This window comes from Metopolophium dirhodum, chromosome 7 (assembly GCF_019925205.1).
Source record: "Metopolophium dirhodum isolate CAU chromosome 7, ASM1992520v1, whole genome shotgun sequence".
NCBI classification, from domain to species: domain Eukaryota; kingdom Metazoa; phylum Arthropoda; class Insecta; order Hemiptera; family Aphididae; genus Metopolophium; species Metopolophium dirhodum.
The window spans coordinates 29,411,801-29,423,236 of record NC_083566.1 but is presented as its reverse complement, the minus strand read 5'-3'; the positions used below and the strand labels follow the sequence as shown (position 1 = coordinate 29,423,236).

The window sequence follows — 11,436 nt, the reverse complement described above, 5'->3', positions numbered from 1 at the left end:
ATGGTCAATCGATGTTTTCAGTTTATATTATTATAACTTATAAATACTTAATATGCTAAATTTACTTCGGCAGAACTGTTGCGAAAAAAGTGATGTCTGCGTTGCCACCGCTCGCTGCGCTACTCTCGGACAAAAAAATCGAAAATATCCTCCCGATTTGTTGTGTAAAACCAGCTTGAGTAGGCTTCGGAATTAAACAACGTTGTTAAAAAGCAATTATCTTCAGGTAGATGACAGGCTAATGGCTATAAAATATAAACTACATAAACATAAGTATATGCTATATAAAAAAAATAATTAAAATTTGTTATAGGCATTAGGCGCTGCGCGTGACAGTCAATAGTAATCGCAAACTTTGGAAGGCTATAACTTTTAAAATAATAGTTTCCGGTAAAAAAAAATTGTTCATAAGACAAGTAGTTTGAAAAAAGAAAAGTTGAAAATCGTGAGGGGGTTGGTAAAGTGCATTTTAGCCTTATATACGTATATTGTATTGTGGATAATAAACTTTCACACTTTTTATTGTATACCTGAAGTAGATTTCACATTTGAATACAGCAGAGGGCAGAGCGACGTCCGCTTACCCACCTTTTATAAATTCATTTTATAATTCACGATTTAATGCAAACCACATGTAGATGTAATGTATTATTTATAATACAAACGTATAAGGCCGGGGCTATATCTTAGATCATATTATACTAATCAAAGGGCTATATGCGGCGTGTTCCTCAGCGTTTTCCGTCGAATTAAAAACGCATTGGTTTACATCGGAGCAGCTATACACGACGAGCGTAATACGCCGCGTTTTCCGATTAAACGTTGAATTGTTATACATATTACATTTTACCTATATAGCTTATAAAATTAAGCATTCATAGTTGTATATACTTTATAAATCTTTTTTGATTGAAATCGTGTAAATAATTCAATTAAAAAATCGGGTATCACTAGCTAGTACCTATTAATTTTATTAAATTACGTGTAAGACCACCGGCACAAGGTGGCACAATGCATTTTAAAAACTAAAAATATAAAATAATATTGTAATAAAAGCTGAAACTGCAGTTTATTCTAATTTATAATCTAATTAATGTAATGAGTAATAACTATTAAAATTCATCATTGAATGATGATTATTCACTGGTCACTTTTTTATAGTTGGTATGATATATAGTCGGTACCTACTGTAAATTGTATGTATTTATACTGTACATCTTTGTGTTAGATCTAAATACGAGAAATCACATTTTTATTTAGTGATTCATAAAAAACACAATTATGTTTTTATAAAAATGTGCTTGTGCTTCTAATATCTATTCACCGCCTTAATCAATAATTAAATTAATATGTAAACGACAATAATAATTTAAATAATATATTTTATTGTTATAATTCAAATTATAAATTATAAACTATTTTGGTTATTGTCATATCAAATTTCAATGAACAAATTGTTCCTTAACACGGAACTCTTTGATATAAAAAGTTGTATTATATTATATCTGTGGATTCATCATATTGACGTAGTATAATAATAATATCTATCATTTATATTCTATGGCAATTCTCAAAGTCGTTTCAGAAGCCACAGTCGATTAAAAATTCTAAAATTTCAATAAGCCAAACAGACACGAACAAAAAACATACCTACTGCGTTCCGTAAATGGTTTTATTTTTCATAAATTATAAATAACAATATTTTCAGTTCTGTACCTATCTGGAGCGTTTTCACGTCGGCGTCGCAGCTAATGAACACACGTCACGGATTCCGCCAAAAGAGTCGATGCTTAAAGTAAATTTTTTTTTTTATATTCTTTTGGGGTTTAATTTACTTTTAAGACTTAAAATAAATATTTAATGCCACGAAAAATGTGCTGTCCAAGTGTTGTAGACGCATATTTTGAATCCGAACTAGAAATCTATAAAATACGCGGGATCGATAATACAAACGTCGTCGTCGTCGTTTTTCCAGTCCCCCGGTCGTAGAATAATCATAATTAATAGGCAAATTCCTATATAGGGTAGTTGAAATAGACATATATGTTTTGGTTTTAATTTATAGAAATCCATGTTATAACTCATAAGTCGTAAGTCATGGGAAACAATTTTACTACTCGTAATTTTTTTTCCAAATCCTACGGTATAATATAAGTTATAAGCAACTGTTAATTTAGTGTAACATACTTAACTTCTATTGTTCACCTATAATATATTATATATCATATGCATTAGGGACCATGTACACCTAAAAAAAAATGTTCACGGAATGGTCAACTGCCTATCCTGACGTGTGCACACTTATGAATAATATAATATATACCTACTCGTATAGTCGTATAAATGTATAATATAGGTACATAATATATAAATAGTGTAATACATACATGAATGAGTTACCTATTATGTCCCTAAAAATTCAACACCTATTATTATATTTATAATATTTTTTACATAAAGGTAGGTACATTACAAAACCGTGAAAACTCTAATTAAAATCACATTAATTTTATTTTCATGTAAAATTTTTCTGGGCATTTTATTAAGATTTGTAATACAAGTGCATTAAATCGTATTTCTTAAGGCATTTTTCTTGTTTTTTAATGCATTTAAATCCATGTCCTATTTATAACTTAACGTTATATTGTATATACCAATCGATTAGTATATCAACGTTTAGTTAGCGAGTATTTACTTAATATTATAAAATATAGTGTACACAATAGAAAATATAAGATCATTGATGGGTTAATAGGTTGATAACTATTATATAGGTAGGTACAGTTTTGTATCGGTTTTGTACGTTCAATGTACCGTTCTTAATTCAAAAAAATGAATTTATTACTTGTTTTTTTATTTTATTCTCATGACGTGGTGTTTAGTGATTTTGTAATATTTACTTCACTATTTATTGTTTAAAATCTAAACTAAAATAAAGGGTGGTGCTATTAAGAGGATGTTAGCACACTATTTGTTTTTTCTCTCTGACCTACACACAACATAATAAATTGTACGTTCACAATAAAGTCATTATAATTACTAAAATTAGGATGAAATGTCCTCCTATAAAATTTAAAATCAAGATTATTATCTAGGGCTTCTTATAGACGTTTTATTATATTTTAATTTTAAAGTGAGATATAAGTGTTTAAGATGTACAAAAAATGTACAATTTTAAAATACTCATAAGCATAACTCGCTTTAAAATTAAAATATAATAGAACGCCTATGATAATAATGCCCTAGATAATAATCTTAACTTTAAATTTCATAAGAGGATTTTTCACTATAATTTTAAAAATAATTATGATTAAAATTATTATTGTAAATGTAAAATTTGTTATGTTGCGCGTGGAGATAAAACAAATAGTGCGCTGACATCCTTTTAACTTAAATGTGTAATATTTTATTATAATACACACAACTCATAGAATAGTATCATTTTGGAATGTTTTATTAGTTTTTTTATGTATTGAAAAATTAAACAATATATTTGTATATTACAACTTACCCCAGTACTAGGGTAGTGTAACAAAATAAATCATGGTATTAAATGTTATATAAATGTATGTATTTATTGCTAAAGGCATACGATGTGTATTAAAAAACCATAGACAATATATTATTATATCTATTGAAATAAAAAAAATTATGGTCTGTGAAATCGGTAGCCGGTGCGCCGTCGTCAATTATACTCATCATGGTGTTGTGTTCTATGGCGTGAACACTGTGACAATCTATTTTAACAAACATAATATACCATTTTTGTTAAGGCACTATGTCAAATTGTGGTGAAGGTTTGGGGACATTGAATAATGTCAGAACAGCATTTGGTTTTAATTTTTTCCAACCAACAGCATGATTTTTTTCAAATTGACTGTTCAAAATGGAGCTGTAATAATTAATTTAACTTATTAAATGATCATAATATACAATAATCATAAAATAGAATAAAAGAATAAAAAAAGGTGGGTAAGTGGAAGTCGCTTTGCTGTTAAGTAGGTTACAAGTGGGTCAATGTATAATATATTGTATTCAACATGAATTCAATGATATAATATCATTGTATAATAAAAACAATTCTAAGCGGAGACGGTTTGTCGGTCTGGATATTTTATATCGTTAATATTTATTATAGTCTGAAGTTGAATTAATATTATAATAAAATTATTATTTTTTATTCATTTTTATGGTGATAAACAAAGCGTTAGAAATTAAAATCCCGTTTTTACCACTTTTTTGCAATTTGTCGGTGGTTTTTTAGGAGAGACTCTTCGATTACATTGTCTGATACATACAGACTCATATGGTTTTGAATTTAATGGCAATCTTACATGTTCCATTAAATCTGGCAAAAAATGTTTTCTACAACCTATTTCATGTTTTATCCAATTCATAACACTTTAAAATACCTATAACATATAAAAACAATTTAATTAATATAATGTAACAAAATGTAAATATATAATATTGTTGCCAAAATAATTTTTTGCTGAATAATATATTTTTTTGTTATACCATCAACACAAATAAATTTAATAATTGAATTGCACAAGTTAAAGAATATTTTGCATAACTAGATCTAATAATAAATAACTCTAGGTTACCTCTTGGGATCTCTTACACAGCTATTAGATTTCTTTTTTTTATTGCAAGCCATGAATTATTTACTATATTAGTATATTTGAAATATAAATATTGTTAAGAGTTGAATTAAATAGGTATATATAGTTTTATTATTTGTAATTTAATAGCTACAGACCAAGTTTATTGTAAGAAACATTAAAATGTATTATACTTATAGAGATGTAATAGGTACTTCATATATATTATATTAAAATAGTTATTTGGTTTTATTAACTATCATTTGTTATTATACATGGGACAACCACCAAAATATTAATTTCTATTCTGTAAAACGTAATTCAAATATATTTTTTACAAGCGGCCACTATATAAGATATATTATACTTATACAGTTATTAATATATTTGCATGTATACTCCATTCAAGTTAAGAAACGTAGTCCCGACTTGTGCGCAGGGGCTTTTCAATACTATACAACGGGTATTCAGATAATTTACTGGGTGGAGGTACAAATGGGTGCTACCTGACTGTGGCCTGACGAACTGATTGCCGCTGCATGACTACGTTTCTTAACTTTAACAGAGTATAGTTAAGCAAACTGAACCATCTTCAAGTTTCAACCCATAATATAAAATAACAATAATTTTAGTTTGCTTACATTTTCTTCAAATGGAACAGTAAGGTCAGAACAGTTATGTTTATCATACAAAAACTGTTTAGGCATGAGAACTGGACATAAATTCTGTACAGTTATGTAAGTCAGCAAGTGCTCTGATTCCAAGGCAATTTTAAGGATTTAGCTGTGTTTGTAAAAACCCTTCACATGAGGCTATTATGTAGTCTAGCTGTATGAGATTTGTAGATGCTAAGAAACCCTTGAGAAATAAACAACAACAAATTTAAATCATTTTAGTATAAGTCTTATTAATATATAATACCTGTTCATGTTCTTCGTTGACAATTATTTCTCCAGTGTAAATATAATTTATCAAGAGTTGCGAAATGGTGGAATCTAATTCTTTCATATTAATATGATCTTTATTACTTTCTTCAAAGCTAGTGAAAATAGCCCTGAAATATGGACTAGCTGATAGTAAAGCAAATTTATGTCCAACAACTATTGTTCCATCGTCTGTTTCCAACTTAATATCACAAAACACTCCATCTCTAAAAGCAAACATTTGTTAGCTTTTTATTTTGCTAGCTGCTAAGTTAAGTCACTACATACCTGCGAAAAGATTGCAGGACCCCAAATACTTCTGCAGCGAGAGAGATAAATTGTTTTGGTTCACATCTTTTAAATTTCAAAACACTCTTTCGATCACCTTCACATGGCAAATGTTGTAAATCATTTTCATCCATTTCTGTTTTGGGAATGAAACCTTTTTAGAAAATATTTTGAAAATAGTGAAAATGATACTTAAATTTAAGATTTAAAATTGTTTTTATTAATTTTATATTACTATTAGCTGATTCCGCACACTTCTTCGTTGCCCGTAAAAAATTGTGATTGTTCAACCTCTTTTTGGGTGCAACTGGAGACTAGAGAGCCTTTATATTATTATCTAGGCTCTCTAGGTGCAACCAAGGTGTATTGATACATCATATTCTATAAAATACATATTCTATAGTGTTATTCATGTTCTAGTACTGATAGTACTATCTTAAATCGTGCATCCAACTCACTATCTCCATGTGAATATTTTTATTTTTTTCATGCCTCAGCCACAGAATAAATTCTGTGCCTCAACAATTTGATCATGATAATGTATCATGTGTTTTGATAATATTATTTGTATCTTGTGAATATTGTAGTCTGTAGAACGTTTTATTAAGTTTTTAACGGTTTAAGATTCTTTTTTTAAATCGAAAGAAACGAAAAAAAAAAAATAAACGCATATAAAATATAGTGGAATAACTAACAAGCAACATAAAATATCACAATTTGAGGATTTAAATTACAGTAATTCGACTACCGTAGCCCGCGTAGGTACCTACCATTTATACGTCCATACCACATTACTATACCATGCCGATTTATTGTCGGGGGGTGCCTTGACGCACGTCTTGCGGCACCATTATCCGTTGTTATCCGTAACCCATACTTTCCGTGAGTAACTATATCTTATTCATTTTAGTTTTACTAAAGGAACCGTGTTGCTTAGTGCTTAGGATTGAGTTGTAACTTGTATTGTAGTAAGTACTCGCTGTTAAAAATTAAGATGATACTGAGGCCGCATCATCGCCTACACCAGCGAGCAGCGGTACCAAACCTTAGGTTTTCATAGTAGGTCGCGAGTGCATAATTAACATGTTATTTGAGCATTCAGCATGATTTATGTGAATATTCCAAAAATATCTTTCTAAAATAACTGAATTACCAAAAAGATCGAGGAAAAAAATCCTTATGAACATTATAAAGTAGATATGGGTGATTTCTATTTTATATTATTTTATAGGTTGGAGGTATCTACTTAGTACTTACTGCTTATACTATAAGTGTTGATAAAAATATGAGAATTATGTTAGCAATTATATTCACTTTTTAAAGGGTCGTGAAACGTTGAATTTAAAATGTTATGGTCGCAATCATAATAGGTTGGGAATGCAGTGGCGCAACTAAGGGGCTTGGAAAGAATTAAATGAGTATTTTAAAAACTCAAAAAGTTTTCAAGTAAAATTACTGGTTATTAATTACGGTCAACCATGATACAAGAACGGTTTTAAAATTTATCCATCATTCATATTAAGAGAGACATATCAAACAATATTGACAGTGAAGAAATTTAAAAAAAATTGTGCAAGTGCTAACGATAGAAAAATACCGTTACCTAATGTATTAAAATGTTATTTACTATTTAAAGTTGATTTGTTTTCTTTTTTCTTACTCTCATTTTACAGATAAAAATTTAGTTATAATAGTAATACATTTTTAAGAAACTTACTAAGATAGTGGTTGGTGTACAAAACGTTGAGTAGAGTGTACTATTTTTATGACTGGCTAAGATTGCTCACGATAGTTTCACATACGTATAAAAAAACCTCGAAAAAAACAAATTGTTGTAAATTAAATATGTTCTTCTCTTGGTTTAGAATCTAAAATGTGTTGCAATTGTTTTTTTTTGGGGTGGGAGGGGGTGCGTGGTGGGATGGTAGACCTACGTCCTACACGGTATCTGAATAAAATATTTTTGTACAACTACTGTCAGCTTTTACGGATTTTGTTTACCTTCAAAGTCGTAGTGTTTCCGAATAGATAGTAGATACTTTTCCAAATCAACTTAATACTAAATAGTGCGTAGGTACATTCCTACTGAATAAATACAAAATCTTGTGCTGATTCCAGTAGACACTCCTCATGACAGCGACAACTGAAATACATATACCTAAATGTTTTTCGTATTTTAATATTTACGTATTATTTCAAGTTGTACTATTGTAGCCAAAAAAAAAAAATAAAAGATGTGCAGTTAAGACATACAGGCAACAGGCTTCTTTTTGATCACACTTTGCGAATTGCGATGTGTATGGCTTATTCGTGGGTCAAAATAAGCCCAAAACTATTCACATATGTAAAATATATATGTATGTAAAAATAAATAAAAATATATATATAAATATAAATGTACCACATATGTGGTCTATCGTTCTGGAGAGCTATAAAATTAAAAGATCAAAAAACACGAATCGAGGTGAAAGAGCTGATCTGCTGTTAATGAAAATGTTCGTATAAATTATTTTGCAAAACTTGCACCAAATAGGCTAATTTGTGAAAAAATCAGCATATTTTCCAATAAAAAAAACTAAGTTGGTAATTAAAAGTTGATAAAATGTAGTGGTGAGCATTATTCGCATTCGTCAAATCCGGATCTCACGGATTATCTGTATAATATGCTGATCAATGACTCATTTTTATATTCTAATAAATTGAATGCTATAACATATTTTCATTAGAATAATAAAAAAAATAATTTATTTTCCCATAATATGTCAATATATTAAAAATAATTATAAGTCACATAAAAAGCAAATCCATAAATCCGGATGATTCTGGAAATACTGATAAGAATTTGATTCAAATCCAGATTTAAATATCTGGATATTCGGATAATTCAGATATTCGAATTTCATGCCCATCTCTAAAAAAATGTATGCTTGTAGATTTTTCTTAAAATATTACATTTAACTTTTTACAGCGGTCAACAGCTGACAGCTACCTTTTGAAATAACCACAACTTTAAGTGTAGTTAGACTGCAGCCCTTATACAGAAGCGAAACTGTGGCAACACGCATAAATATTATACAGAGTGATTCACCAAGCCGCATGCTCACCCCCATTTTATTCTTTAATAATGAATTTATTCAAACTATATAATTTTTGTAATTTTTAAATATACTCATTGAGCATATTTTCAAAATCTTGAATTTTTTTTTCTTTTTAAGAAGTGTCCTGTAGCGATACAAATTTCTGTCTTCTGTCTTTCAGAAATTAACCACCCTTTTTTATTGTAAATTATTTAGTGGATTTTTTTTTTGAAAATGTTGATATACCTAATTCGACATTCGAATGAGTAGTTTCTCATTTATTAAAATGTTTGTATGAAGGTTAATAGTCCTTAAAATGGTTTTACATAAATATAAAATAGACGTAAAACTGGATCTAGTATTTACTATACTTGAGCCATATTCACTAATTATTAATATTAATGACTACATTTTTCATATCACCATAGCCCCATTATCTTGTAAACCCATCACCATGGACCTTTTATTCTTAGAACACAAAATTAAATAACTCAAAAACCACCATTACAAATAAATTTTGATTCTGATGCGTCAAATATTTCAGAAAAATTATCCACCATATAATTTACAGTTGAAGGGGGCGTTTGGATGTGCCTCGTACCCCTTGCCCCAAGTCCTGGCCACTTTATTAATATTTTTTACATAAATACATTATTTTTAATAACATTTTACATCGACAAATACGTTATGATTACCGTAAAAGGTTATCCGAATGAAAATGATGCTATATTAGGTATGTTTATAATATAATATAATATTAATATATACCTATATATGGGCAGTGGCCATACATGTTATTAATTATTATTAATTTCTTAGACTCGTGATGTTTATTAGTAATTTATTGTTTTCAACTACTTTTTTACTCAGAGCTCAGTAGTATAGTCAGTACTCGATCATCGTTGCCAATTCGTTGGTCATCGATTCGTTAAAAAATAAACATCATCAATGGGTACGGCTGACGATAAATACCAAGACCAAATTTACTGTCGGCGGTTTCGTTCAACGCTGTATCGATAATACAATTATTAGTTAATAATCTCATCTTTCCGCTTTCGTTTAAAAACATAAACACCGATCATTACACACGATTATAATATACGCAAAGGCGTGTTTAACGAGGGCCTTAGTTAGTGGGCACATGCCCCAGGCGGAGAAATGTCTAAATATTTTTTGGCAGCATTTATATATCTAGATTATAGATTCTTCATAACATTTTTTCGTTTAATCGTAATAAATTAATTTTTTGTCACGCCTGCACCAAAAGTCTAGTTTTCGATGACGATTGAAGCGTTGGAAAGCGACGTTTTTCCGCCCAGCGGGTGGTAAAGTGGAAATCCCCAAAAGTACCGGGCGGTAAAGTGGAAACCCCCAAAAGTACAGGGCGGTAAAGTGGAAATCCCCAAAAACCAGGCGGTAAAGTGGAATTCTCCAAAAGTACCGGGCGGTAAAATGGAAATCCCCAAGAGTACTGAGCTCAGATATCACGCGTATTCTCTGAACAAACAGACACTAAAATCTATACTACGGTCCTCATAAAACATAAACCTTTGGTTACATCTTATATTCATATTATAACTGCGCCTTGCATGACGCGTAAACATTTTTCGTTCATGAAATTGTTTTCGTATAATAATAATTTGGTTGTTGCATAGATCCCCGCATAATGCATTACCTTTGCCTTGATTACATTTTTTTATTCTTATTTTATTTTAATATAATAATTATTATTTATACTGAAATCTATACCACGGTCTTTACAAAATATAAACTTTTGGTTACATCTTATATTCATATTATAACCTCCATGTATGACGCTTCAAATAAATAAAACCATATCATTTCTTTCATGAAATATTGTTTTCGTAGAATAGTCTGGTTGTTACATAGATTCTAGCCTGAATTACCTTAGTCGTGATGGCGTGATCAATAAACGCAGAGGCGTGACAAAAAATAGTATGAGTGGCTCGTGGGGGAAGGCAATTTCAGTCTTGGGCGAAATGCGACCCTCGCCTACGATTTATAGTCTATAATTTAGTTGTGGGTTGGAAAAAAATTAAGTACTCTAGCGTTGTATAAACAAATTATCTTTTTTTTAACTTAATAAAAAGTTAACAAAATGTGTGTATTAACTTTTAACTTAACTGAGTTAACCTATAGTTAAATTAACTTTTAACTCTTAACTTTTTGTTATTGTTGCATATTAACTTAACTTAACCGAGTTAAAAAGAAATCATTAACTTGCCCAGCCTTGCCTTTAACATATGTCATATAGAGTCATATACTAAGATCTAAATAAGCTAGATTCGAATAAATACAATGCGTAAATGCAGTCGAGAATCGATGGATGAAATCACGACTCACGAGGATATCTTATTAGTATATTAGTATTGTAGTTATTGCAGTAATAATACCTATACATATCAACTATCAACACTATTCACTATTAACTTAAATTTAAAAAAAAATTGATATCACAGGTTTCAAACTTGCTGAATTGTACTGCCCTTTTATTAAACCATACTTAGTTCCGAGTTGGTGAAA

At 29.6% G+C, this 11,436-nt stretch overlaps 2 protein-coding genes across 11 annotated transcripts in view; one reads left to right on the top strand and one right to left on the bottom strand.

Moving 5' to 3' along the window:
- Positions 1 to 3,552: 3,552 nt before the first annotated feature.
- On the bottom strand, positions 3,553 to 6,330 carry LOC132948716 (ring canal kelch protein-like). 7 transcript variants are annotated; one of them, XM_061019333.1, is made up of 6 exons: positions 6,274 to 6,330; positions 6,051 to 6,196; positions 5,816 to 5,969; positions 5,526 to 5,754; positions 5,246 to 5,462; positions 3,553 to 4,412 (listed from the first exon to the last, which is right to left on the bottom strand). In XM_061019333.1, exons 3-5 carry the CDS (start codon positions 5,947 to 5,949, stop codon positions 5,376 to 5,378), a joined length of 450 nt encoding a protein of 149 aa, XP_060875316.1. In that variant the 5' UTR covers positions 5,950 to 5,969; positions 6,051 to 6,196; positions 6,274 to 6,330; the 3' UTR covers positions 3,553 to 4,412; positions 5,246 to 5,375. The 7 variants fall into 7 exon arrangements, with proteins under 7 accessions (XP_060875316.1, XP_060875315.1, XP_060875318.1 ...); XM_061019332.1 differs by lacking the exon at positions 6,274 to 6,330 and having other exon boundaries at positions 3,553 to 3,892; positions 4,233 to 4,412; positions 6,051 to 6,246; XM_061019335.1 differs by lacking the exon at positions 6,274 to 6,330 and having other exon boundaries at positions 3,553 to 3,737; positions 4,233 to 4,412; positions 6,051 to 6,246.
- Positions 6,331 to 6,469: 139 nt separating this feature from the next.
- The window catches only part of LOC132948715 (nicotinamidase), a 36,596-nt gene continuing 31,629 nt past the window's right edge, over positions 6,470 to 11,436 (top strand). For all 4 annotated transcript variants that reach the window (XR_009665040.1, XM_061019329.1, XM_061019330.1 and 1 more), the window contains exon 1: positions 6,470 to 6,697. The gene's annotated coding sequence lies outside the window, so the exon portion shown is untranslated. The remainder of the gene's footprint in view (positions 6,698 to 11,436) is intronic.